This window comes from Microsporum canis, genomic scaffold, assembly GCF_000151145.1.
Source record: "Microsporum canis CBS 113480 supercont1.2 genomic scaffold, whole genome shotgun sequence".
Taxonomy (NCBI): domain Eukaryota; kingdom Fungi; phylum Ascomycota; class Eurotiomycetes; order Onygenales; family Arthrodermataceae; genus Microsporum; species Microsporum canis.
Genome location: NW_003299168.1, coordinates 705034 through 732113, shown reverse-complemented (window position 1 = coordinate 732113; position 27080 = coordinate 705034). Strand labels below are relative to the sequence as shown.

General features: G+C 48.3%; 10 protein-coding genes across 10 annotated transcripts; 5 read left to right on the top strand and 5 right to left on the bottom strand.

The window, feature by feature from the left end:
- Positions 1 to 5: 5 nt before the first annotated feature.
- On the top strand, positions 6 to 1707 carry MCYG_01696 (uncharacterized protein; the record flags this gene model as incomplete). Its single annotated transcript, XM_002848716.1, has 2 exons — positions 6 to 573; positions 632 to 1707. The coding sequence occupies 2 exons, from the start codon at positions 6 to 8 to the stop codon at positions 1705 to 1707; spliced, it is 1644 nt and encodes a 547-aa protein (XP_002848762.1).
- An 849-nt stretch (positions 1708 to 2556) lies between these two features.
- Positions 2557 to 3627, top strand: MCYG_01695 (conserved hypothetical protein; the record flags this gene model as incomplete). The annotated part of the gene is made up of 1 exon (XM_002848715.1): positions 2557 to 3627. The coding sequence occupies one exon, from the start codon at positions 2557 to 2559 to the stop codon at positions 3625 to 3627; it is 1071 nt and encodes a 356-aa protein (XP_002848761.1).
- Positions 3628 to 4164: 537 nt separating this feature from the next.
- On the top strand, positions 4165 to 7901 carry MCYG_01694 (multidrug resistance protein 1; the record flags this gene model as incomplete). The annotated part of the gene is made up of 7 exons (XM_002848714.1): positions 4165 to 4331; positions 4390 to 4410; positions 4462 to 4815; positions 4910 to 5937; positions 5973 to 6328; positions 6389 to 7088; positions 7132 to 7901. 7 exons carry the CDS (start codon positions 4165 to 4167, stop codon positions 7899 to 7901), a joined length of 3396 nt encoding a protein of 1131 aa, XP_002848760.1.
- A 304-nt stretch (positions 7902 to 8205) lies between these two features.
- Positions 8206 to 9258, top strand: MCYG_01693 (conserved hypothetical protein; the record flags this gene model as incomplete). Its single annotated transcript, XM_002848713.1, has 4 exons — positions 8206 to 8559; positions 8652 to 8760; positions 8842 to 9037; positions 9117 to 9258. 4 exons carry the CDS (start codon positions 8206 to 8208, stop codon positions 9256 to 9258), a joined length of 801 nt encoding a protein of 266 aa, XP_002848759.1.
- A 114-nt stretch (positions 9259 to 9372) lies between these two features.
- On the bottom strand, positions 9373 to 9951 carry MCYG_01692 (conserved hypothetical protein; the record flags this gene model as incomplete). The annotated part of the gene is made up of 3 exons (XM_002848712.1): positions 9373 to 9552; positions 9613 to 9680; positions 9927 to 9951. The coding sequence occupies 3 exons, from the start codon at positions 9949 to 9951 to the stop codon at positions 9373 to 9375; spliced, it is 273 nt and encodes a 90-aa protein (XP_002848758.1).
- Positions 9952 to 11428: 1477 nt separating this feature from the next.
- Positions 11429 to 12987, top strand: MCYG_01691 (conserved hypothetical protein; the record flags this gene model as incomplete). Its single annotated transcript, XM_002848711.1, has 3 exons — positions 11429 to 11492; positions 11555 to 11711; positions 11766 to 12987. The coding sequence occupies 3 exons, from the start codon at positions 11429 to 11431 to the stop codon at positions 12985 to 12987; spliced, it is 1443 nt and encodes a 480-aa protein (XP_002848757.1).
- A 489-nt stretch (positions 12988 to 13476) lies between these two features.
- On the bottom strand, positions 13477 to 14364 carry MCYG_01690 (2,5-dichloro-2,5-cyclohexadiene-1,4-diol dehydrogenase; the record flags this gene model as incomplete). Its single annotated transcript, XM_002848710.1, has 3 exons — positions 13477 to 13947; positions 14009 to 14256; positions 14319 to 14364. 3 exons carry the CDS (start codon positions 14362 to 14364, stop codon positions 13477 to 13479), a joined length of 765 nt encoding a protein of 254 aa, XP_002848756.1.
- Positions 14365 to 15917: 1553 nt separating this feature from the next.
- MCYG_01689 (amino acid permease) lies at positions 15918 to 18747 on the bottom strand (the record flags this gene model as incomplete). Its single annotated transcript, XM_002848709.1, has 13 exons — positions 15918 to 15981; positions 16093 to 16295; positions 16493 to 16653; positions 16681 to 16890; positions 17106 to 17226; positions 17330 to 17673; positions 17726 to 17846; positions 17900 to 17934; positions 17988 to 18178; positions 18248 to 18272; positions 18380 to 18428; positions 18528 to 18548; positions 18658 to 18747. The coding sequence occupies 13 exons, from the start codon at positions 18745 to 18747 to the stop codon at positions 15918 to 15920; spliced, it is 1635 nt and encodes a 544-aa protein (XP_002848755.1).
- Positions 18748 to 19818: 1071 nt separating this feature from the next.
- MCYG_01688 (conserved hypothetical protein) lies at positions 19819 to 21555 on the bottom strand (the record flags this gene model as incomplete). Its single annotated transcript, XM_002848708.1, has 1 exon — positions 19819 to 21555. One exon carries the CDS (start codon positions 21553 to 21555, stop codon positions 19819 to 19821), a length of 1737 nt encoding a protein of 578 aa, XP_002848754.1.
- A 3632-nt stretch (positions 21556 to 25187) lies between these two features.
- MCYG_01687 (elongation of fatty acids protein 3) lies at positions 25188 to 26418 on the bottom strand (the record flags this gene model as incomplete). Its single annotated transcript, XM_002848707.1, has 3 exons — positions 25188 to 25555; positions 25619 to 25901; positions 25996 to 26418. The coding sequence occupies 3 exons, from the start codon at positions 26416 to 26418 to the stop codon at positions 25188 to 25190; spliced, it is 1074 nt and encodes a 357-aa protein (XP_002848753.1).
- Positions 26419 to 27080: the final 662 nt, after the last annotated feature.

Genomic DNA, 27080 nt, shown 5'->3' with positions numbered 1-27080 from the left:
TCCAAATGGAGGTTCACACTGGTCCTGAAATCCTCGCCCATCCTGCCCTTCCTATGCTTACCCGCAAAAAATATCAGACAGTTTCGTCAGCTTACCACTCGATTTTCTACAACGGAAAATTGGCAAAATGGAATTTCTCCGAATCAGTCCAACATGTGGTCTCTGAGTATTGCAATTCCAAGGAACCTCTTTCTTCCAAGGTTTACAGAGTCTCGGATAATCTGTGCAGCATAGACCATGAGCATTACCTTTGTGGTGACGAACAATCTGTATGTGGGCGATTTGCCCAAAATGTGCTTGGGCCTACCACGGCCGTTGCATTTGCGAATGGCATTATGACACGATTTGGCGACTTCAAGGTCTCAGCAGAGGCAAAGGGTGAAAAAACCCTGATTCCGGACTTCGTTGCAGTGCACTGTCCCGCTTATGACTTTAAAGGACTAGCGGATCTGACTGAAAAACCTCAGTTGAGGTTTGTTGGAGAAGCAAAAACACCCTGGAACCATGATTTGGAAGACTCTTACAATCGATACTTTGTACAAGGGAAGCAATCCTTTCTACGGCGTGCTCTTGGTATGTTTGATCTTCCCCGCACATAGAACATCACGTTGGTTAATATGAGCCTGTCAAGGTCAAATTGCACAGTATATGCATCGATATAAAATGAAATACGGCTTTCTTACAACATACGACCATACCATCTTCTTAAAGCAAGAGATACCGTCGGGAGAATCGGGGTTTTACCTTTACGTTAGCCCCCCTATTGCTGCTTCTACAGTTCCTGCTCCAAACGCTAGCGAGAAACGATTCGTTGTCTCTGTTCGACAATGTTTTTACTACCTCCTGTGCGCTACCACTAAACCCGGTAGCTACACTGCTAATAATCCTACGCTACCACAGGATTGGGTTGATGATAAGTCTCCGCATTGGCAGGGTCTAACTCATACTCCAGCAGGAGGGAAGATTGATACCCCAGGAGGGATAATAGAACATATGTCTCCTCGGGTTGGAAGGACATATTCCGACAGGGGCTCTATTGAGCTACATAGCACATCTTCCTCAGAGATGCTTACAGCAGTGCTTCAGTTCCACCCAGCCCAGGTAGTTAAGGAACGGGGAACGACATACGTTGTAATCAAAGGTCAAAAAATACCAGTACATATCACGACCCACAAACCCAATGAAGGAAACCCCAGCTCAGGTGAGGAAGATCGCCACAAGCCAACTCAAGAATTTCTGTCGGCTTTCTCTTCCGGCCCTCAAAGACAACAAGGTCGTATCGACCTCTCACGGAACTATCCTGCGGGAAAGCCATCTCGTTTAACCGAGAAATTTATGGCTATGGAGGATCAAGCGTATGATGCCTCACACGACGATATGCCATCATCCGATTCTGTCTCACAAGTCGAGACCCCTTCCAGAAAACCGCCTCAGCATCGGGGATATCCTAGCCTGGGAAGTCCCTCATCTAGGTCACGCCCAGCACCTTCGGCCAGCCAGTCTCCTTCAAGGGAACCTCCACAGGCACAGGAAATGACATTGCCACATCGTCCATCTAGAGGCTCAGATAAAGCGAAATCCCTAGGTAGACAAGGGGAGGGAGACGACCCCAAGGGAAAAGGAAAATCGAAAGTAACCTTCGGTAGTGGTGCCGAAGAAGGCGACAATTCAAAGCATGGCCGTGTGAAAAAGGGGAGGAAGCAGTGATAGAAGGGAGGAGGCTGGCTTATACATTGCTTGTTCTTTTGATAACTCTAGGAAGTCAAATGATTAATATCTTTGATCGTCGACACAAGTATGGGGTAAACGCATACATATCTAAGAAAGTTAAAAAAAAAACAGGGACCGTCACTGCTGTTACTTTGTGAAGCTGCCATCTCGTCAACATATCCTCGTGTGTAAGAAGCGTGATGAACCCATCATTTGGCCCCGTCGGTATCCTTAGATAGGCAATCCAGTAGCAATATCAGTCTATGGAGCGATCGAAACATCGGGTATTAGAAAAACGGTTTTACACTGGGTTGACTAAGAGAGTAGAGTAAAAGTTATATGGACATGCATACGTTATATTGCTTTTCCTTCGGACTTTGGCTTTTGCAGGGCTTGGTACCGTCTACCTATGGAGTTACTTACGCCCCTTCGCTCACGCCCCAAGGGGCTACACCAAGCCTATCTCAAATAAACGAAGCTAATATCGGTCCCGTGGGGAGGTACCTAGAAGAGGCTCTGTACGGAGTAGTTAGGTCATCAGCCTGCTCACAACCTGAACCCTGAACCCTGAACCCTGATATCAGACCAAGCAGCGAACCCCCCACGACTAATTATTCCATTGTGCTTTCCACGCATAGGCTTGTCTCCCTGGAGCCGGTACGGAGTACAGAGTACAGAGGCCTTGGAACCTACTCCCCTGTGGAAACTAGCTTGGCTTGCATATAATTGCCTCCGATTGTTGCTGCGACGGAAGCAGTCGGGTTTTAATCTACGGAGTATACCCTCGTCCCTCTCCAGTTCACTGTTCGCTCCACAACTTCTCAACTACCTTGCCATTCCACCAAAATGGACTGTCCCGACGGCAGCTGTGTTATCCCCAACCTCACCCGCGGAGAAAAGCGCAAAGGGTTTGACCATGCCAATACACAGGAAACCTATGAAGGCCTCTGTAACGACGCCCACAGTATTGGTAGAAGCTATCTCGACAACCAGTCTACCGCCTCCGAAATTGAGGGCCGGCTGCATGATCTTTGGGATGAACTCATCCATGTTGCGAGGACCACTCCAGCCCTTAACCCAGAGCACGACCGGCTCGTGGTTCTGATCATGAAAGTGCGAGAACTCGGCCCCTTTCCTGTCAACCAGAAAGACAGAGATGTGTTGCCCCCCGCCGAGATCCGCGATACGGCTACCCTGCCTAACGGAGAGCGCCTGTGGGTTGATTTACCCTACCTCGTGCAGGAGATACAGGATTCCTGGATCAATGAGTCAATGGGGTTTTCGTCCGCAGAACGGCAGAGTCTCGCCGTACTGACCGCCAAATTATGTGCTGTCGGTATCTGCTCTGACAGTCTTAGTCATTGTGCTCTGTGGCTTTTTAAGGAGGCCCTAGAGACCGAGAGGCCCGATATATCCTCTCTCCCCTCTGCTAAACTGGGAGATGGCTCGGAGGAGGATTCTCGCCCTACCATTCTCGACCTTCTCCCTGCCTGCCTCGAATGGCTCAAACATAACAACACTAAGCTCGCAAAGCTATCGTTAGTTAATTATGACCCAGGGAACTCAACGGCTGACGCGGACGGCCTCCTAACTACCCCAGGCGAGCTTGCAATCAAATCGAATGTCAGACAGCCTGGCTTCAGCCTCGCGCGGTGGCTATTCTGGAGACAGCGGTTCAAAGACTTGTACCACTCTGGAAACGAACCCCTGATTAAGATGGGGAGGGCTTGTTTTGATGAGTCTATTTTCAGTGGTCTCGGTGCTGGACTGATTATCCCTGGTGAGAAGATATATCTAGATCGGCTCTTTGAGGCGATTGATAAGGAGCTTGCGGCAAGGGGGAATATAGGTTCCGTTGATGCGGCTGAGGTTGAAATTGACATGGACTGGGATAAGGAGGACTTGAACGCTAGTTAGTTAACTGGGAACTATTCTTCTTTACCATTTCAACTCTCTGTAAAAGAGATATTGGGCATCCGGCCTTTTTACCCCTTTGGTCAACTACCCCAACTAGTTCCAACAAATAACCAGATATCTGGGTTGGCTTAGGGTACGAACACGGAGTAACAAGGGATTGGAATCGGGATCGGATGAAAGCATCAAACCGCCTTTATCTTGGTAACATGCACGATCCTTGTGTTTTAATATGCGGTGGCTGACGCGGAGCCCAGGTTTATTTCCGGTAACTAACTTATGGCTGACATGCCTAGCCAACACAGCTATGATGCCATATACGGATAGTACTTCTGTTGGATAAAAGGGTTTCTATCACACTTAGTATTTGGAGCAACTGACTAGAATCCCCGGGCGGTATAACCGCTAGGCGATGCCCTAGCATCCGTTACTCACCTCCAGTCTCCCTGATGAACGTCAATAAACCACCTGCTAGCGCTGATTCCGGCACTTCTACTGGAAATACCCCCGTCTAGACTTCCTATCGTTCAGTTACCCACCATGTCGGACCTCGAGCTGGATCAAAAGGCAAAGCCGTCTGGGTTCAAGAGCTACAAACGCATATTCAATTATGCTGACCGAAATACCTGGATCCTCTACTCTGTTTCCTTTACCGCTGCTATCATAGCCGGTGCGGCACTTCCGCTGATGGATCTGATCTTCGGCAAGTTCGTAACGACCTTTTAACAACTTTGCCATTGGCACCGTCGGTCCTGATGATTATAGAAGGGAGGGTGCGAAATACTCGTAAGACCGCCTGCAAGAATGTTAAAAATTGTGACCTAACATGGGAAACAGCATTTATTTGGTTTATCTGTTTATCGCCAAATTCTTTCTCGTCTATGTCCACACTGTTGCTGCATCGACAGCAGCTATTCGGGCTACAAAAGCATTGCGGCTGGACTTTCTGCAGAGTCTCCTACGCCAGGACACGAGTTATTTCGATTCAAAAAAGGATGGCTTGCCGTCTGTCAAGGTCACTACGAACGGCAATATTATCACAAACGGCATTTCAGAGAAGCTAACTCTTATTACCATCTGCATCGTCCCGGCAATTGTTATTATTACCGGTGTTTGTATGGGTATCGAGGTAAAGATCGAGAACAAGCTGATGACTATCCTTTCGCGCTCTAGTGTGGATGTTTGCCCGTGGTGAGGTTAATGAGCCGGGTGACATCGTAACGTATGCAATGCCCTCTTTTAACTGAGGGACTGCTGGGTTCATTATGGCTGATTCTCCTCACAGTGTCATCTTCGCGGTAGTCGTTGCCGCTACATCGCTAACCCACATTGCTCCCCAAATCATAACAATCACCAAAGCCGCGGCTGCTGCTGACGAGCTCTTCCGCATTATTGATAAGAAGTCGGCTATTGATTCCCTCTCAACTGCTGGATTGACGCCTGAGACATGTGTGGGTGAGGTCAAGCTAAACGCCCTCGAGTTCGCCTACCCATCTCGTCCAGATACCCAAGTTCTCAATGGCCTGGACTTGAATATACCTGCCGGTAAGACTACAGCCTTGGTTGGTGCTAGCGGTTCAGGGAAGAGCACAATAGTTGGACTTTTAGAGCGCTGGTATGATCAAGCAGCCGGTACGATCCTACTTGATAGTATCAACATCCAGGAACTCAATATTGCCTGGCTACGCACACAGGTGCGCCTTGTGCAACAGGAACCTGTTCTCTTTAGCGGGACAATCTTCGACAACGTCGCTTTCGGCTTGGTAGGGACACGGCAAGCGGAGGCCTCGTATGAGCAGAAGCTTGCTTTGGTGAAAGAGGCTTGTAAAGAGGTTTATGCACATGACTTCATTGAGATCTTGCCCAAGAAGTATGATACCCAGGTTGGCGAGCGCGCACGCATGCTATCAGGAGGACAAAAGCAACGTATTGCTATCGCACGCAGCATCATATCCCGGCCATCTGTCCTACTACTAGATGAAGCGACGAGTGCCCTTGATCCAAAGGCTGAGAAGATTGTTCAAAGCGCACTAGAGAATATCTCTGTCGGCCGGACTACTATCATCATTGCGCACAAATTGTCTACTGTACAGAAGGCGGATAATATCGCCGTCATGTCCGCTGGTAGAATCATCGAGCAGGGTACGAATCATGAACTCCTAGCTAGCGGTGGTGCCTATGCAAGACTTGTCCGTACTCAGGATCTGGAGGAAAAGAGCCGTAAGACTGAAGAGCCCGTCGACTTGGTAGATCAAGATGACTGGGAAGGGCATGATGACTTTGACGAGAGGGGAGTTGAAGAGAAGGAAGCCAGTAAAGGGAAGGATGCTGAGAAGTCTACCACGAAGCTCTCACTGGATCTCACAAGGAGTGTGGCCGCCGAGTCTCCCCTGTGGATGAAAAATCCAAAGCACTTGCAAAGGAGACTATGGGATACAGCCTAATTCAGTGTCTATGGCTTTTGATAAAGGAGCAGCGGAATCTGTGGGGGTCTTACTCGATTTTTGCCATCACATGTATTCTCGGAGGTGCTACCTTTCCAGCACAAGCTATCATTCTCGCGCGGACACTTGAAGTCTTTCAGCTCCGTGGCAGCGAGGCCGTTCGTCGTGGTGACTTTTGGGCGCTGATGTTCTTCGTTATTGCTCTTGCTAACTTTTTCGTCTACTTTGTTGTGGGATGGACAGCCAACATTATCATCCAGGTGAATATATATCCCCTTCCTCTTGTATTTTGTTCAATTCTGACAATCATTATCCTATAGGAAGTAAGTCGGAGGTATAGGCGGGAGCTCTTTAGGAACACTATGAAGCAAGATATTGCTTTCTTCGATTTGGAACACAATGCTACTGGCGCGATATGCGCTCGTCTGTTAATTCACGCCTCAAACCTGAACGAGCTCTTGGGTGTCAACTCAGGGTTGATTCTGATCAACATTGTCACAATCATCTCTGTCTCTGTCTTAGGTATTGCCTATGGCTGGAAGCTCGGCCTTGTGTGCGTCTTTGCTGCTCTCCCTCTGCTGTTGCTTAGCGGCTACCTCCGTATCTTCCTTGAGTGTAAGCTGGAGGAAGATACCTCTACACGATTCGCAAGCAGTGCTGCTATTGCAGCTGAAGCGGTCTCGGCTATCCGCACGGTGTCATCTCTTACGCTAGAGAATAAAATGATTCAGATATACCGGGAAAGGCTAGATATTGTTGCAGAGCAATCTGTAAAAGCCCTAACTTATACAATGTTCTGGTACGCCTTGACGCAATCTATCACCTTCTTAGCAATGGCCCTGGGCTTTTGGTATGGCGGAAAGCTTGTGTCTGCCTACGAGTACACCAATGAGCAGTTCTTTGTAGTCTTTACCGCCGTTGTGGTTGGAGGTGAGAATGCAGCTGCTCTTTTTCAATACACGACCGGCATCACCAAAGCGACAAGCTCTACAAACTACATCTTCTGGCTGCGCCAAAGAAGTACCCTGCTATCAACAATGACTTTTCAGATGAGCCTCGGAAGACCATAGAACCCTTGCTGTTGATTGTCGAGCACTTGACTTTGCCTACCCTTCTCGCCCACGCTCAAACATCATTTCTGGCATCAACATCAAAATCCCACCAGGAAAATTTGTCGCCTTCGTCGGCTCATCAGGCTGCGGAAAGTCAACGATGATCAACCTCCTCTGCCGTTTCTATGATCCAACCTCTGGCCTCATCACTGTTAATAACCAAGCAATCCACGAGATCAAGCCACAAGACCATCGCCAGCGCTTAGCACTTGTACAGCAAGAGCCCATCTTATATCAGGGCAGCATCCGTGAGAATGTCGCCATGGGCCTGGTTGAATCGAAAGAAGCAACAGAATCACAAATAGAACAAGCCTGCAAAGACGCAAACATTTACGAATTCGTCTTATCACTACCTGACGGCCTAGGGAGCGAAGTTGGCACTCGTGGTTCTAAGCTTTCTGGTGGCCAGCGCCAGCGTGTCGCCATTGCTCGTGCTCTGATTCGAGATCCGAAGGTCCTGCTCCTTGATGAAGCAACAAGTGCGCTGGACATGGAGAGTGAAAAGATGGTTCAGACTGCTATAAACGAGGCTACCAAAGGTGGTAAGAGGAGCACAATCGTTGTTGCACATAGACTGAGTACTATCAAAGATGCGGATTCCATCTTCGTCTTCCAATCAGGGAGAATCGTCGAGTCCGGCACTCATGTCGAGTTGCCTAAGAAAAGGGGTAATTATTACGAGATGTGCAAAGGCCAGGCGTTGGATAAGGCTTTGGATTGAGAATTGCAGTGATATGTCTCTTCTCCTATGCTTGCCTGTAACTAATTACTGGTCTACAATATTGGTTGCTAGGATTAGCATTGGGAATAATAAGCTCCAAGAGAAGGGGACTATCTAGAAAGGTAATGCACGAGCCTGACAATGCATGTCTAACCATGCTTGTATGCCTAGCAATTCCATGGCTGGTCTCATAAGACTCAAAATAAAATGCTCAGCACTTGGGCACCGAATCTCTACGTTGCCTAGAGGGAACACACCATAAGTCCGTATGAAACATAACTCAGCACAACAACAAATATCCACCATGCCCTCAGCCGACCTCGCTGCCCTTCTCTCAGCCCCTATGTTCCAGCCCCTTCCCCTCTCCTCCATAAGATCCTACCTCTCTTCAGCCCCATGGCACCAGATCCCTGGAACATTCAACTTTCGCGGAGTCTCCTACCCACCGTTTGTGAAAGAAAGGTTTATCTACCGCTCTGGAATGCTGAGCCTGCTTCCTGAAAACGAGAATAAAGAAATTGTGAATTTCTTGGGTGTCAAGGCGATTTTTGATCTCAGGTCTAAGGGGGAGAGAGAGGCGGACCCTGAGCCGGAACTTGATGGAGCAGAGAGTATTTGGGCAGAGAATGGGGGAGACGGAGAGGTGGAGTGGAGGACGGTAAGTTTGATGTTTTACGTCTTACATATCTGAAATAATCAGACAAGAAGAAACAAATTTGACTAAACATCATTATACCTAATACCCTATAGCTAGTAAAAATGTACTTCTCCTTCCTCACAACACACCGAGCAATTTTTCGGGAAATATTCTTGCATGTTCTTCGGAATCCAAATCAGCCTTTCTTGGTCCACTGTACAGGTACGCTCCTATCTGGTCTAATTCTAAAGCTTGACCCACGTCCACACCCTCATAAACGATGCTGATATATAAGTACCGCAGCCGGCAAGGACCGTACAGCAGTCGCCATCAGCCTCCTGCTCTCTCTCGCTGGTGTCCCGCAGGAAGCGATAACGCACGACTATGTATTGACGAGAATTGGTGTTGAGCCTGTACGAGATATTTTACTGGCTAAAATGACTGGAGAGGGGGAAGTGGATTGGGATAGTGAGGTTATGAAGATAGTTGCTGGGTGCGAGTATGCCATACACCCCTTTGAGCCCCTTTCTCTCTCCACATTTCAAAAAGATATCTTATTAATGATGGTATGGTTCCAGGGCGAATGCTATGGTTAGTTTCCTAGAAAAGTTGGAGAAGAGTTTCAAGGGAGGAGCCGAAGGGTATGTGGTGAACGAACTTGGGTTCAGCATAGAGGAAGTTGAAGATATCAGACAGAACCTGAGGAACGATGTCCTTTAACTACATCACATGGCATCGCTTTTAATTTGTTCGTTAAAGCAATAAGGGGTATAAACAGTGCCCTAGATATTATTGATGAGATAATTGCCTGTTAAATGATGTAACATCTAGCATCTAGCACTTTAGCTTTCCGCACTTGCGGTAGGAGTCTCTAACCCCATAGCCACAGGCCTTTCCAGTACCCTTAGCACACTCGAAGACGTGGCCGTTGGTGCAGGCAGCATTGACTTTCTGGTTGCCACAGAATTGTCCCTGGATGCCGTTGCAGAGACAGTTGCTTAGGCGGCAGGCTCTCTTCTCAGCTATCAACAGTATTAGTAAGGTTCTATAACATCTAGAAACAACCTTGCTTACAGGGCTCTCAGCACCGGTGGCGGCTGCGAGGCAGGCGGGTACGAAGGCAACGATAAGATAGTAGTAAGCTAGAAGGGAGCTATATTAGTATATTGAATTAAATAAAAGAAGGAGTATAAGTTACCTTTATATTGGTTAGTTAAAGATATAACTTAGTTAAGATTGGGGATTTTTAAGTAATAGTCTACTAAGAAGAAATAAACGAGGGAGTCCGCTTCGTCATCGACCGCCTCCTTATTCTACTTCACTCTGATTCACTTGCCCCAGGAGTCAGCTATGTGATGACAAAACGGCGAGCTAGAACATGACCATACATAGTATGTAGTATATATTAGCCATTCAACTATCATAACGCCCGGCCCCCACGTCTCAGCGTGATCCCAGGCGGTTAACACAGGGCATAAGCAGACCGAAGAGCCAGGGTTGATTTTAGCGAGAAAGCATGAATAAAGGTCAAAAATAAATACCCCTGACAAAGAGGGGTGTGGAAGGGCGGCAAGCACCTTGGCAGGGACCAGCTGCTCCCTCCAGCGGATGATGTACTACCCGGAGGCAAGGTGTCCATGTTTATCGAAGGAAGAAATCGTATAAACTGACGTAATTATTTTGGAAAAGATCTCTGGTTCCGATGGAGCCACCAAGGCCGTAAGAAAAAAAATGGGAACTTCCCACCATTTCGCTGGCCGATCCGTCCCGCAAGAGAAAAAAGACTCTTGACACAGTGTGCATGTATACAGAGTAAACCTGGACGATGTTATGCATAAAGTATTCGGATAATATAACTATCTTTACATTAGTTAGCATGTCTATGCGCCGACCAGACAGGACTCACCTGTAGTCCACGACTTTCTCCCCTGGTCCCAGGCAAATGATGGCCTCCCGCACCAGGGGCAAGACATTCACCAATCGGCGTTGAGGAAGTCGATCGAGAGCCGCTATTGGACGAAGGGCGCCAACGCAGGAACAAAACTCTGGAGTAAACGGAATCTGACACAGGCGGAGCCACCGCAGCAGCCTTCGCTGTGCTGTCAGGACACATCACTCAACATGTAGCCAGCTGTCTTTTTATCATTATAACCTCATCACCGACCGGCATCTACTTTGTACCAGGTGTACTCTGTATATATATATATATATATATATATATACGTGTGTTGGATGCTTGATATATGGTGATGTCTGATATAGAATGTCGCGGGTTTTTAATTGAACTGTGTCAGATCGGCGGCTTTGGCTGTTTCAGTGTTGCCCGGATCGGGTCTAGCGCGGGCAAGGGCGTTTTTCTTCTTCTTACTTACTTCATGTTATAATCCAACGACCCCCATCGCCAGCCCACCCCGAAGGGCCGTCAAGACTCCTTTTTCTCCCCCCTTCCTCTCTTTCTCTTCGTCTGTCTCTTATTTTACCAGGCTGTGCTGCTTTGTTGTCTGCCAGGACGCTTCACTCCTTCGCACGCAGCCTTGTCGTTCCTTTAAAGTCTGCTACTTTGGCTGTTGACTCTGATATTGACTATCAGAACCACCTCGCCGGTCGTCTTTTGCTTCGATACCAAGAAGATACCATACTCTCGAGCCGAGAGTGGCCGTATACGACTCGCAGCAACAGTCTCGCACTCGCTTTTGTTGACATAGAAACTATCTAGATACTCTCGACTGGGTCGGGATCGCGAATTTTTCCCCTTTGAACTAGATTCAGGGCATCCAGCACGATGCATACCGTTCAGTTGACCGCTTTGGCGGCTTCTCTGCTCTCCATGGCTGCGCCGGCCTCCGCTTTCTGGCGCATGCCTTGCCAGGGCCGTCTTGGTCTGGCCAGGATGGACCCTATCGTCAATCCGGGAGAGCTCTCTCCTCACGCCCATGCCATCCACGGCGGCAAGAGTACGTCCCTCCCCAGCCAAGGAGTAGGGAGAGCGCGAGAAAGGGGGTTCTAACTTGTATAGACTTTGACTTTACTATTACTGGTGACCAGTTGGCCGAGTCTAACTGCACTTCCTGCGCCGTCACCCAGGACAAGTCTGTTTACTGGGTTCCTACCCTCTACTTCCTCCATGCCAACGGGACTGCTGAGCTCGCCGAGCAGCTTGGTGGCACTCTTGTGTACGTACTATACTCTCGTCGTTGGCCTGAAGACCTGGTCTAACCTGCGTCTAGCTACTATCTCCTGTATGGAAAGGACATCAAGGCGTTCCCACGGAACTTCCGCATGATTGCCGGAGATACTGGCCTCCGTGACTTTCCCTTCGAACAGCCAGATCCTCCAAAGAGCAGCTGGACCGATAAGGAGAAGACCCAGTCTGCTCTGGGCCAAAAGTCGATCGGCTTCAACTGTCTGAACTATGCTGCCCCTCCGGAGGCCTCCATGTACAGACACACCTTCCCCGAGCGCTCCTTTATCGACAGCACCTGTGCAAACGGTCTCCGCCTGGAGATCATGTTCCCTTCTTGCTGGGACGGAAAGAACCTCGACTCCAAGGACCACAAGTCCCACGTCGCCTACCCCAGCGAGATCAACGGCGGTGATTGTCCCGAGGGCTTCGGCACCCGTCTCCCTACTCTGTTCTACGAGACCATCTGGGTCACCAAGCCCTTCGCCGGTATGGACGGCAAGTTCGTCATTTCCAACGGAGATCCAACTGGTGCTGGTTACCATGCTGATTTCATCGACGGATGGGACGACGGTGTTCTCCAGGAGGCCGTCAACACCTGCACCAACGACTCTGGTCTTCTTGAAGACTGCCCCGTGTTCAACATCCAGGACCAAATCAAGCAGAATGAGTGCAAGATGAAGGTTCCTCCCTCCATTAAGGCTGAGGAGTACACCCTCTGCCCCAAGGGCCTGCCCGGTGGCACCAAGGTCTCTGAGGGACCCGCGTACGTTGGTGACTCCGGCCACCATTCCCCAGTAGTCAACATCCCATCCGTCTCTTCGCCGGTAGTTGGCGGACCGAAGATTCAGATCCCAACTCCCACTCATCCAGCTCCTTCTACCCCTCCAGCTGCTTCTGCTCCTCCAGCTGCTTCTGCTCCTCCAGCTGCTTCTGCTCCTCCAGCTGCTTCTGCTCCTCCAGCTGCTTCTGTCCCAGTTGCTTCTGCTCCCGCTGTTCCAGTTCCCTCTGTCCCGCAAGCACCCGAGACCACCCCCAAGCCGTCTGACCCTGCCCCACCTGCTGGCAATGACGCTTACTCCACCAGCACTTACGTCCAAGATGGCACCGTGTATGAAGTTGCCCTTGTCCGCGTGACCGTCACCAGAACTGTCGAAGCCACCGTTGCTGCATCCGAGCCCACCCACCAGGGAGCTAAGAGGGACTTCAATCTTCTCCGCCACCATGGTGGGCACGGCCACGGTCACCGTCGTCGTGGGAAGTTTTAAGTTTCTAGGGTACTTTGCGTACATCTTCTTTCAGAAAGAAAGCTGTATTCAAGAGACATCCATTCTATCTATAGTGTGTATTTGCACTATTAACACAATGTTTATTTGATTAACGGAGGTTTATCTCCATGTTTTTACCCTTTTACCTTCTTACTGAGATTGAGGGAGTCACTTTCAACCAATAGGGCCTCGATGAACAGCCTATTGTCTGCCCAATCAGACCACTTTGATTTACTTCTAGTACATACTTCTTCAACCCCCCTTTTTATGTATATGTTCTTTGTCAGTTTATATGGTGTTATATGCTTGTAGCCGGATGGAAAACAAAGGGCGCAGTTAGTGTTTAAATTCGACTCTTTGTACGTGTTACGAATGAATATGGATATGGATACAGAAATTTCCATTCTTTATCTGTCCCCATCTTCGTTTTTATTACTCAAAAGCCATAACAAAGAAAAATACATCAACTTGCCCATTCACTTCCCCTCATCAAATACACTTCCCTCCATCCACTACAAAATCTCCACCGTTAATAAACCTCGCCTCATCCGAGCCAAGGAATAAACACATATTCGCAATATCTTCTGCCTCCGCCAACCTCCCTAACGGCACATTATCAATAAACTTCTGCCGATTCTCGGGAGTATCGGGTATACCCGTGAACATCTCAAATAGGCCCGTCCCCGAAAGTAGCGGACACACATTATTCACTCGAACCTGATACTTGCCATATTCCGCCGCCAGGCCCTTGGTGGCATTTGACACCGCCCCCTTCGAAGCATTGTACCACACCAGCCCGGGCCGAGGGCGCTGAGCCCCCGTCGAGGAGATATTTATCATCGACCCGCCATGGCCCTGCTTGATGAGAATCGGAATGAACAGCTGAGAGGCCAGAAAGATGCTCTTGACATTAACGTTGAAGACGCGATCGAATTCGTCGAGCGTTACTTCGGCGGATGGCTGGATGGCCGTTAGCTCGATGAAAAACAGCATTATAGCTAGGGTTCTTAAAGGTATTTACTTTGTTCTTATATGTAGTTCCAGCATTATTCACCAAGATATCTATCTTCCCGTGCTTCGAGACGGTGAAATCTAGAACGGCCTTCCAGTCGTCGGAGCTGGTGACGTCCATCTTCTGAAAGGAGATGCGGGAAGGGTTGTTGGAGGCTACCTTCTCGCCTCCCTCGACGTTTATGTCGCCTATTATGACCTTTGCGCCTTCTTGGGCATACCGGATGGCGATTGCGGCACCAAAGCCAGATCCGCCTCCTGGTTTGTATACTGTTAGCCTATTTTACCGTGTGATTAGCCAGTGCTTTGGAGCAGCTTACCGGTGACTATGGCTACTTTCTCGGCTAGTCGAGTGCCTTGAGACATGTTTCGTTTGGCTGGGAGGTGTTTTTATTTATGGATATTCCGGGTGAAGTGAACTGCTGGTGACAATATACCTTCTAATATGGCGTTGGTAGTTATCGTTATCAATTGCGGGGAACCGTTAGCCGCGGGCCGCGGGTGTCGGCTGTGGCGCCAGGAACCAAACTATTTATAAACGTCAACATCTAAACCAACATCTTCTCAGCCTAGCCTTTTACTCACAGCCATCGTCCACCATAATCAATGACCCCAATTACATCCACACTTGTACATCCGTTTCTAAAGCAGGCTGGGAGATCGAGATCGAGATCTCTGCCCTTTACCTGCTGGCAAGCTCCATCTAGGGGCAACCTTGCTCAAGCTGGAATTTTTGCTCAACTGCTGAAACCATCTAGGTTTCTTTTTGAGGCTTGAAATTCGCTACGGACTCTCCGTCTCCTCATTTTCGTCATATTGTACACCGTTCTGCAGTCGGAGGGGTATTATTTGACCGGGCGTTTTTTAGGGGCACAGGTGAGCTAGCACAGAATTGAGGTACTCTCTTGTATCCCATGGATATGGTAGTTGCACTCCACATTACACCATAATACAGCCGCTCCTGGCTCTTTGAAATTTCTGAAAGCAACTAGTCGGATACTTCCAATTCCTAGGTGAGAAAAGCCTGGGAAAAGACACTTACATGTTCGATTCGCCGACCCCTACACTCCTGCATACTCTCTTTGCAGGCGCGGTGGTAATATCTAATTTTCAGTGCTGGTAAGTACCGCAGGGTGACCGGACAGAGATGATAATTGCAATTAGTCTTCCTCTGATACAGCCTAGTGATAACCGTCGGTGCCGGCTGACAGACTAGCTCTCGGACTGGCTCTATATTCGGACCAAATGCTGATACTGAATGTGCTTGACATTATCCCTTACAACTTTATCATAGTCTCATATACCATAAACAGGAATACGAGATCGGTTCCGAACCTACTTAAGTCTGAGACTAACCCTTACCTGGGGCGCAGCATCAATCGCCCAAGGCGGGATAAAAATACTCCATTCAGACCATTCCATATCTCTGCAAATGGCTAAGGCCAAATGATGCATTGACAGCATGCTTCATAATGGAACATTCTCCTCCAAGTGAACAAGTTTACCATGCCGTCCTATAGATAAGCAGGTCGCAGACGTGCTTGTCCCCGTCATGTGTTTTAGCCAAGGAGGCTGCCCGCTGCAAGGGCCCTCTCTCAGGGCCCGAGAGATACCGGCGTCCGCGGTGCATCTCTACTCACTTTTATGGTTAGTTTCATTTCACTTGAGTGGTCGATGAGCACGTATGCATGTATCTGCCATCCAATTGCCCCATATATTCCTATCTCATCTTTTTGTTCCACATCTTAACATCTTTAGGAGATTAGTGATTATATATTCCTGAGAATTCAAGGCCAAGCCCTTTCCTGATCTACTGACAAATCTATGTGACTGTCATAAAGCTTGTTAGAGGCCACTACTCTGGTTGAGCAAAAATGCTGTTACTTCGGGCTTTATTACGCCGAGCTGTTTCATATCAATCATGCCCGGAAGAATGGCAACATAACTTCATTCCGAAGTGATCTGTTCAGTCTCTCCTGGATCCTATTCCATTTTTTAGGGTTTCGAGCTATTAGTAACTGATATCTATAGAAATGAGATTTTGGTGATGCTCCTTCAAATTGTTACTTTTGACATGTTATTATATGTCTATACTGCTTACACGAGAGCTTTGCATGCCATAGCTCCAAAACATTTTGCGGCGCATCAAGGTTGCATTGACTACTAATTATAGCCCTAAGTTTTTGGAAGAGGCGAGTATGAGCTTTGCAGGCCAGAACTTTGAGAGCAATTCCGAAACAAAGCCATGATTTCAAATACCTTCTCCTGTCCCATATAGAGTACATATCCTCCACAACCTAGGAGCTTGCAGCATCAGCTTTGGCTGTCAACTATGTATTTAGATTACACATATAAATATATTGTGATATTCCCCCATAATTACGTTTTATCTTCCTCTTTTGTCCATTGATCCTTTATTTTCCGATTTTCTTACCAGTAAATGGGTCGTCTATTTATTTTGAAACGCAGTTCACTGTTTTACCTCTGGACTCACTAGGTCCTGGGGCTCCCCTTCCACGAACTTGGAGATACGTGCACTTGGGAACCAGGATTCTTCCGGAATGATCCAGTAGGACACCAGCGCAATGATAGTCACACCGGCCAGGATTATAGGAGCATCTATAGGGGGATTGAGTATCAGACACAGTCCTCTAGCTTGAAATGGTAGGAGAGCAGACTTACAATTTAATGTCTGTCCTGTGACAGGGAAAACGTAAGGTGAGAACAAAATGGCAACTACCCATCCATTCCAAAAAATACCAATGATCTGAAACGGCTTGCTGAGGGCTCCCAGGCTCCATCTTGGCTTGGGAAATTTCTTTGGAGTGAGGAATACTCGTCCGAAACAGATTAGGCCATATGCAGCTGCTGACGGGACGCCGGCTGCGGAGACTAGCGATGTAAATGCCACATTCGATGGGAGAATTGTACAAGTTACCAGTGCTGCAACGCCCCAGACTACTTTGATAGCGTTGTAAGGCTGGCCAGATGGAGAGACGCGGGAGACCCAGCTGGAGAATGGAAGGACACCATCACGCGCAACGGCGAATACAAGTCTCGATGCAGCTACTATGGCGATGGTGGTGTTCTATACCATGTTAGGCTACATAACTCTCTTAGGGATTGGTGAAGTGGAATACATACAAACCAGTAGGTGATAACGCACACCACATTCATGATGACATGGGCACGCTTCCCTAGCACGACGGCATAGAGAGGTACGAAAGGCTGGGGTGATCCAAACGAGAATAATGTTTCAGGATCGGGCTATCAAACGGGATTTTATTAACAAGCAATTCCAAATATATATTGATAGAGATTATGTACTTACCGCACAGAACAAGAATAGTACAATGGTTATGGCAGCTCCAATTCCACTGACCACGGTACTCCAGAAAATACCTCTGGCCGCAGTCAAAGATGCATTCTTGGTCTCCTCAGCAATATGGCCAGAGGCATCAAATCCAATCAGAATGCCGGCAGTAGCAAGATAAGAAAGGCACCAATTCCATCCAGCGGGAGCACCGGTGCCGTTATAGGTAACCAAGAATGCCTCATGCGGGGTGCGGAAGCCCCATGTATTATGGGCACCAATAGGCAGCCAGATAACGTTCATGAGAAAGTCCAGAAGAACAAAAGTTGATGAGAGATAGAAGACGAATCTGAACATTCTCGCTGATGGGTGAGTTAGTTTTAATTGATGACTCTCTATCAGGGGCAGCCGTACGTGGGAGGAAATTGACTATGGCTGCTATAGCAAGCAGGACCTCAGTGCATATCCATTGGACGGCCCTGAACTTGACATCGTCTACATTTTTGGGGAAATCAACGTTGAACACGGTCAATTCCTACAAATGAATGTAAGCTATAGCTTTAAGGATCTGGATATCAACTGGCATACTGATAGAATGTAGTTTACGGCAGATTGAGTGTTACCTATAGAAATTAGTTTACCAGCCTGGCTTTCAGATATGAGATATGCTACGTACTTGCGCAGAATGTCGTCCATGCCGTGGTACTCCACCAAGCAACGACAAACCCCAGCAGGCGTCCATACTTGGGACCACCAGCCTCTGCAGCCCAGAGGTAAATGGAGCCAGCTGAGGGCAAGGCAGAGCAGATCTCCGCAATCACAGAAGCAGTAATTCCGGTGAAGACAGCGGTGATCAGGTAGTTTGTCCTGGTAAGCTGGGTCAACATGTCAAGTTTCAGAATATCTCCGCCATGAGGCTGTGTATTATCGACTTACCAATATGCCAAGTTGCCACCAGCTGCTATACCGGTGCTGAACGTCACTCTTACTCCGCCAACGAAGTACAGAGCGGCTGTGACACGTCGTCAGCATACGTTTCAAGAAGGAGAAGCAGAAGTTCCCTCTTACCGAACGTTGTTGCAAAACTTTCCAAGAACGTGTAGGTCCGATGAAGAACCTAGGTTGACAGTGTGGTCAATTCTCCAGGATCTTCCGGGGTGCTCACGCTTGAAAGAACTAAAAGGGTATATTCCCTCCGTTGGATATTGAATCATACCGGTTTGTATCCAAGTGTTTCCTGTCCGTGGGTGGTTAGCCTGTGATGAAACGGTAACTCCACTCCGTCGCGGAAGTACGGAAAGAAGTAACATGGGGACCCAAAGGGACAAGAAAGGATATGAACATACCAGCAATGCAACATCTGAAAGGGAGTCCTTGTTTTCCTGACTGCCTCTCTCGACTTCAGTTTGGCTTGTCTCTGCGCCGGGGGCCAACATGACGGCCTATCCACTCGCTTCAAACCCACCGGAGGGATCCAATCGGTGAAAGTAATGTATATAAACTATGTATAGAAACGGGCACGTATGTATATATGCGCACATGAACAAGGCTATACGTTAGAAAAACGGAAAATAAGACGTGGTTTATAGATAGAAACGGTCAACGTGCGTTTGCGCACCGAGAATATGTCAAAGCAAAATTAGTTAACTAGCAGTAATAGTTAGAATATCTTCCCTGCCTGTCAAAAGAAAAAGCAAATAAAGATGAAAAAGCTTGCAGGGAAGAGCCGAGTTGAGTTGCTTTCTCACACTTTTTTTTATATCGAAGGTGATGATATAAGATGAAAACTTTGACTGGCGGATCCCCGGATGTGTCCGTATAGTTCTGGCAACTCACATACTACGTCGTGCTGCTACTGCTATGTATAATATCAAGGTCAATTTTTATTTTGAAGCTTTTTCTTTTCTTTTGCCCAATGGCTGGCGCCATGGGGATGTCGTGGAAGCCATCTCGGCTGAGGCGTTACAGGGATTGATGGATGGGCGGAGTAGTCGACCGGAGGAAGAGTACTATGTAGTAGTTGAATTGACCAAGAGTCAAGGTCTTATTAGAACTATTCTTTATAGTTATACCGGTCTATGCCGGTGTTAAATAAGTGTATATATATATATATATATATATGCAAGGTAAAAGCAGGTATAAAGACAAAAGATAAGAAAGGGATGTAGCGCACGAAGACCAGCGAGGCCAGTATATCCGAGACCCAAACATATGAAAGAGTGAAGGGAAAAAAGCAATAGGTAATGAAAGATAGGAAATGGAGAGTGTTAAGACGAAGGGAAAAGACATTAAGTAATGATCATTATGGTGAGAGTATAGGGAGCGATGTAGAAAGAGACAAGATGAAAAGAGATAGACAAATATCCACCCACAACCGGAGATCCTATCCTTTTTATTTTTCTGGTAAGAAGAGATGAGATGCAAAAGAAAATTAGACAAGGGTATATAATATAATCAAGGCGCGGCACGACACGGCCATTATAAGTTAATGTATGTAGTGATTTGTATTAAGAGCTCGGCATTGCGACGGATTTCTTCTTCAGCATGGATCCAAGCTTGCTTCCAGCAAGCGTCATGCTCTCGCTCGTGCCCTGAAACCATTTGATGCTCTTCGACCGGATATGCGCGTTGCTGCTAGTGCTGCCGGACCTGCCCGTGCTAACGCTGGATTTCGAAGTAGATGAGTAGCGTTTTGATTTCCGCCCCAGACTGCTTTTGCTCTGGTAAGGAGTGCCCATGCTATCTTCGTCAATGGTGTCATGTGCGCTCATAAGCATGCTGAGGTTGGTTGTTGACATTGTCCGAAGGAATTTATTATGACGGAGTAGGCTGGGCTGTTCGGACATGGTGCTGCCGCAGTCTGATGGGCGGCGAGGGCTGTCAGACCCGGCTGGTCGAAGGTTCGAAGAGGTTGACGTGGTTGGAGAGGCGGCTCCGGGCAAGGGAGAGGTTGTTCTGTTTTGGTACTTTTGCGCAATTGCCTTTAGGGAGGCGCTGTCGAAGGCTGGAATGCTGAATTTGCTTGCGGTGCTGGCTATGCTGCTTATGGAGCGGGTGCGGGCACGGCTGCGAGGAACGGGTAATTGATCTAGGGAATTATTAAGGGACGGTGTCTGGAAGGTTTTGGTTTTGCGTATGCCTGGGGACGGAAGCGGTTCGGGGACTGAGACAGGCAGTTTTTGCGGTGCTGGAAGGGGACAACCAAGTGACGTGGAATTATCTTCAGACGGAGAGGCTGGAGGTGATGCCGGTGTCCATGCCACTTTATTAAAGGATGGTAGTTTTTCTGTTGCTCGTCTTCGATGGCCCTGGTTCTGTATTTGTGAGGGCTTGTTATGTGCATTCTTCTGTGCTTCAGAGTCCGTTGGTGGAGGTGTCTGCTCTGATACGTTTCGATCCCGTCTTCCGCTTCGTAGCTGGCCGGGTACTAGTGACCGTCGTCGACTATCGGGGGGAGCTAGCTTGTGTTTCGTGGTTTCGGTGAAGAACTTGGCAGAGTCAGGAGGTGTGCTTCCTAGCATGGGAGAAGTGGCATTAATAGCCGCAGACGGGGATACAGGGGACCGCTCCGAAGGGACGTATGTTGATCGGTGTGGTTCATTCTTCTTGGGCTTCAGGTGCTGAATAGTCCTCTTGATACTGCCGGCGGTGCTAGAACTTCTGCTGATGACTGAATCCGTCCGTTCCAGGGAGGCTGAGGTGCTCTGCTTTTTCTGCTTTTTCTGCTTCTTCTGTGCTCTAGGACTCAGATCTTCAGCCTGTGATGGAATTCTAGGCGTACGGCCGGACTGTGATGGTGGCGGAGAGATGGAGACTAAGCTAGGTCTGCCCTTGGGAAGGTGATATGTAACCGGAGTAGCGACGAAGAACGATTCATCAATGGCTCCTCCATCATGGATGTCAATGTCTGTCTCGTCACCCAAGTCACTGTCGTTACAGATGTCGTTGCTAGCATCATCGTAGTCCGATGCAGGCTCGGAGTAGATGGAATCTATCTCCTCATGTTCGAATATCATGGTGGCAGGTCTCTCAGCTCGAGTTCGTGGTGTTGTAGACGGACTTCTCGATCTACTGGCGTTTTCGTTTTTCCGTTGATGTTGCTGCAGCTGTTCAGCCGATGTCTGCAACGGCGGCAGAAGTGTCAATCCACTTATACGCCTGACGGTGTAGACAGACGACCGCTGCGGAGTGGTCTTCCCCTGTCGTCTATGCTGCATCTTGTGCTCCTCTTCGGATGGAGGCATGGTTAACTCGAAACCTCCCACACCGCGATCTGTCGTAACACAGCTGCCTATCCCTATATCACTGTCTGCATCCGGGGTTGAAAAGAACCGATCATCACGGGAAGCGGGTATATCTAGTTCTGATTCCTCCTCTTCGTCAGACTCATACCTGGTCTGTGGCATGGGGTGAATATGCAGCGAAGTAGACACGGCCGGGATACTCTCGCCCAGCTTCTCGTTAGATATAAGTGACTGGAGTGACGCGGAGGCCATGGCAAACTGAAAAAATGTCGGGCGATAAGAGGGGTGTGTGGGATAGCAGTGGGACCGAAGCCATCCAGCGCTTCCCTGTCCTAGTTTATGGAGTCGAACGTCTGGTGGGAGAAGAAGAAACAATCATAGGCAAAAAAAAAGAAAAGGTGAGGAACGATATTGGCCCACTCCGTTTCCTGTCTATTCTGTCGAAGAAGTAAATTAACGTCGCCAAACCCCTTGAGGAAGATTTGGAGAGCCTAATTGGGGAACAGAGGGCAAACACGCCAGGCGTCGGCGGAAGGGTCCTTTGGTCCGAGCAGGGCCCCGTCTGACCGTGAGAGAAGCGATAGAGGGATAGAGGGATAGAGAGGGCAGCCTGGCCTCTGATAGAGGAGGGAAAAGAACGAAAAGATGAAGTTGAAGGAGCGGATGCAGGGGGGAGGGTGATGCTCCTGGCCACCGTCTTCATGCACACTTTTCCAGCGGCAGCATCGGGAAGAAGCGAGTGTAAGTAGAAGTCAAGAGAGCGCGAGTGTATCAAGCTGGTTCATAAGTAAGATTAGAAGTAAGAAAAAGGGTAAAATTGGTTTGAAACATGCGACTTATACAAGAGGTCTGGTCGACATGGGGGACTCTAGGTCTGATCCTTTTTTTGGCTCAGCAAGAATGATCGACGGACGGAAAGTATATACTCGCTGTCGACTGTTGGATCATGTAAACTCCGTTGTATATGCTTCTTTGCGTATATAAATATGTCTATAAAGTTGATATTTCGCCTCTCTTCTGCCGTGATAAAGAAGTTAGGGTTCAGGGACAGGGACAGGAGCGGAACCGTCCCAGCGAAAAGACAAAAGGCGGCCTTGGTACCATTACGCATGTATATATGGGCCAGCATATGTATATATATACTATGTATGTAGGTAATATGCCACTTTTCGAGAGCAAGTGGAGAGAGCCACCCAAGAGAAACCGCATCCGCTCTCTTCCACGGGGATTTGAACGGAGTGGAGATGGTAGAGCTTCAGCGCAATTTTATCCCGCGAACGAACGAGAGAGAAGATGCATGCAAATGCAAGCGCACAGCCCTTGTCAGGTTTGATAGATGGAGGCCCCTGACTGGACGACCAGCTAGCCCAGCGATGATTGAGGAAAAGCGCCACCGAGAGCACTAGGTGACATGCCAGATAGGTCATTCGGAAGAGAGCTCTGCAGGTCATGCGGGACGTAAGAAAAAGGAACCAGAGGGAAAAGGCGACATCGAGCGTTTTGCTATCGTGCAAGCGAGCGGCCACTCACGCGAAACGGGCGAAATGTGCGAGGCGAATACGGGTAGCTAGTTAGATAGTTAAGCTAGAAAGCCCGCCCTTTGGAATTCAATTCGATTCCATTCAGGTACTTTGTGTATATCTGTCGATTGCTGCTATGACTTGTGGGATACCTGCTTATCCTGCAGGAGATGCTGGACCATGGCCAGGTACAGTTGTCTCCCCCCTGGCGCATGCAGTGCAGGCCCCCTTGGCCTGACGTGCCCCTGGTGCCGATGAGACAAGCCGATTCCCTGCGTGTTGCACGGGGGCTAAAACGCCATGGATAGCTGGGTGGATGCGAAGCTGATAGTTTTGAATCCAAGTGGGCAGAGAGACTCTCTCTTGCTCTGTTTCCTTTTGTGAGCGTTCCTTCGAGAAAGACCTTTTCCGGCTTGGCTGGCCCTGGTGGAGATACCAGTTTCCAGTATACTACATAGTATACGGAGTTGCAAAGACGTTGAAGCTGCTCGATAGCATATCGTGAACGGTATACCCGTACGAGGCTATCAGTCAGACGATGTTATGCGCCATGAGAGACGTCTGGGCCATGGCTGCATGACATCGCTGGCTTCACTGATGCTCGACTAGGTGTCTTCTCGCCGTCTTGCCACGTTATTATGGCATCTTTCTTTTTTTTTTTGGTATATTCCTTTTATCTATCGAGCATACGATTTATTTATGTATGGTGATGAACTATGCACCGATCAACGCCATGATGAAAACTCGGTGAAGGCACAGAGATATACGATCAACCTCGCCTGTTCACGAAGCCTAGAGCCGTAATTAACAAAGCAACTAGTGTCTAGATAGGCATATGTAGTAACGGAGATGCAGGCTTACTATGTAACTGTGTTGCACGCTTGTCTATCTTCTGATATTATATACGCCGGCTTATATAGCCCGGCGGTCGCGCGTCTCAGCATGCCAGCAAGCGGCTTGACTTGAAAAGATGTAACTAGCGAGGGTCTCTAATGTTTATAAGTAAAATGTCTTGCTCCCCTGACTCTGGTGAATTTCAGACGTATAGACATGTAGTTGTCGTCTTACATGGAAGTCTTACCCCGTCTATACTGAGGGTAATTAAGCGCCTTAAGCACTGCAGTCTGCAGATGTATGTCATCCGTGCAGAAGTGAGAAAAATCTCCTATAGATATGGACCGGTTAAATTACCGAAGTGAGTCAGGGTTCTTTTTGAGGCCGTTGGGAGTGGAGAGGTGGCTTGCTTGCAATATATGCATAATGGGCCGTTATATGGGCTAGGAGGGATGCCGGGCATGGCTATAGCTCGTTATATATGAATAATAGTAGGATGGGAGTAGAAAGACGATATAAAAAGGCATTCGACTCGCTGATAATATTAATACAGTTGCATCCAATCCACCGTCGCCCACCGCTACATAGAATACAAACATAGAAAGGAAACCGAACAAGGGAAAGAAAAGGTGAAGAAAAGGTGAAGCTATGAATAGTGTTTTCGATTTCCAGTCATTATACCCAAGAAAAGAATCGAAAGAAAGGTACAGGAAGAATAGGTAGGATAAAAGAAAGGGGAAAGAGAGCGAAAAAAAGGGGGTAATGCAAATGCAGGTAACTGGGAGGAAAAGAAGTAATTAGTAGGTAATAGTAAGTATTTGTGGTTAGCAAGCATGAGGTCAAAAGGACGGAGAAAGGATAGAATAGGATGTATAAAGGGAGCGGACATTCGCTGTCTTCTCTCTCGTTTCCTTTGCTCTGCTCGCTTCTCCCTTTCTATGTATATGTATGCCTTTTTTTTTTTTTCCAACAGGAGACTTGTTCATGCATGTCCTTCGTAAGAAGTAGGTAAGTGTGTGTGTATGAATGGGGCGCAGAAAAAGCACACCCTCTTATATAAAAGCCATCTCAAATCGTTTCCGGCGTTCGTACCAAACCAAACCGTCGCGTCCGTCAGCATCCACCAAGCTGGAGGAGGTATGAGCCTAGTCCAACAAGCCTTTATCCCTTTTCGTATAATCTTCAAGTATATTAATACACGCCCATCGCAGAAATATTCATATGCAATGTCAAATGAAACGTCAAGGAAGCCACCCCGGTTCAGTCAGTCGATGTGGCCTATGCCTTTCTTGACCTGGTTACGGGTCCGTTGGCACGGGCGGTGGTGGCAGCGGATCCATTGGCAGAAGTACTTCCGTTGGCGAAGCCATTGGAGGAAGCAGAAGGTCTGCGGCCGCCAACCGAAGGGACTTCCATGTTCTTCATGGCGATGGCAGCTTGGGTTCCGGTGTTACGGCGTGGTCGACCAGACTTGGCTCCCTTCTTGTAGGTGGCGAGGTAGAAGGAGATGAAGAGAAGGAGGTAGGAAGAGAGGATGATGAGACCTGCAAAAGCGGCGAATTCTTCACCAGCGCACCTGCCCGCATTGGGCAGCCATGGGAAGTAGGTCGAGGTGAAGTAGGTGTAGGAGGCGAAGTAAACGAACCCTGACGGCTGTTAGCATAACAAACTAGTAAAACCGGGAGGGGTAAAAGGTATAATGTACATACCTAGGTCGATGACGAACTGGGCGATCTGGAGACGAGTGATCCACTCCTTCCACCAGATACGGATGCCTCGGGCACTCTGGAAGTAGTACCAGTACATGACGACATGGACAACCAGGTTGAGGGTGATGGGCACCCAGGAGACGGCGGTAGATCCGATGAGCTGGGTGTAGCAGAGCAAGGCGGTGGCGCCATGGTGGTAGGTGTGTAGGAAGGTGAGAGGCTTCTTCTTGAGAACCAGGAAGACGGTGTCAAGCAGCTCAAGGTATTTGGTAAGGTAGGTCAGCTGTACTCCTCTGTTAGCAGCCGGAAGTAGCGGATATAGCAAAAAAAAAAAAAAAAAGTTTCGACAGGGGGATGGATGATGATGGTGCACTCACGTAGTAGAGGAGAACCAACGGCTTAGTCCAACCGCCGTCGTAGTGACAGATGGCATGAAAAGTACCCTTCCGAACCAAGGTGGGCAACAGCTGCTCGATGTAGAGGACGAGTAGGAGGAAGCTGACGGCCGTCAATATGAAGTTATGCACCATGAAGAGACCGTTCAGCTTCATGGCCGGACGGCTGCGCATCAGCTCACGGCCACCGAAGATGATGACGTAGTAGGATATCAGGGCGATGCTGGTAGCCTTGAGCGTCGACATGGGCGTCTCATTCGTGACGAACCGGAAATCATCTGCCGAATAGCCCATGATCGAGGTGAAGACGGAGTCGAAGATGGGCCATAGCTTCACGCCAAACGGCTGATCTATCGAGGGCGCGGAGATGGAGAGGGGAACGTTCGAGAGCAGGTTGACGGACATCTTTGCTATTACGCTTGTATCCCTTTCCTTTTCCCTTTATCGATAGGAACAGAGGTATTAAAAAAGAGATCTATGTTTGTATCGCCTCGTTCTAGGGAAACCCGGTCTACCAAGCGCGACGGCAGCGGCGGAAACGAGCAGCGCCCAAAAGTGACGCCCGAAAAACAAAGCAGAAGTAGGTCTGAGTCTGCCGGCAAGGAGAAAAGACCAAGTCGAGGCGCGAGAGAGCCTCAATGGCAGGTTCGAGGCCGCGATTATTTTGATGTTTTGAAATAGGGGTTTATTTTTTTTGTTGGAGATGTTGTTTAGTCTCTCTAGCCGTCTAAGAAATGAGGACCAAAAAAAGGATAAAGAGGATTAAAAGGAGTTAGGCAGCAAGCATTACGAGAGAAGAAGAAAAGAAGAAGAAGAGGAAGAAGAAGAAGAAGATCGAGAGGGCAAAAAGAGAGAAAGCTGAAGGGAAAGAAGAAACCAGAAAAGAGAAAAAAAAAAGTTGGAGTTTTTTTTTTTTTTGGTTGAGATATTAAAGCTTAGTCAGCTGCGGCTGCTTCCGAGGCACGACGCTGATTGGCTGGGTGAATAGGGGTGAAGATGAAGATGTACACGGAGTATATAGCATGAGAGGCATACAAGCGAGCCTATAGAAGAGTAGAAGAGTAGAA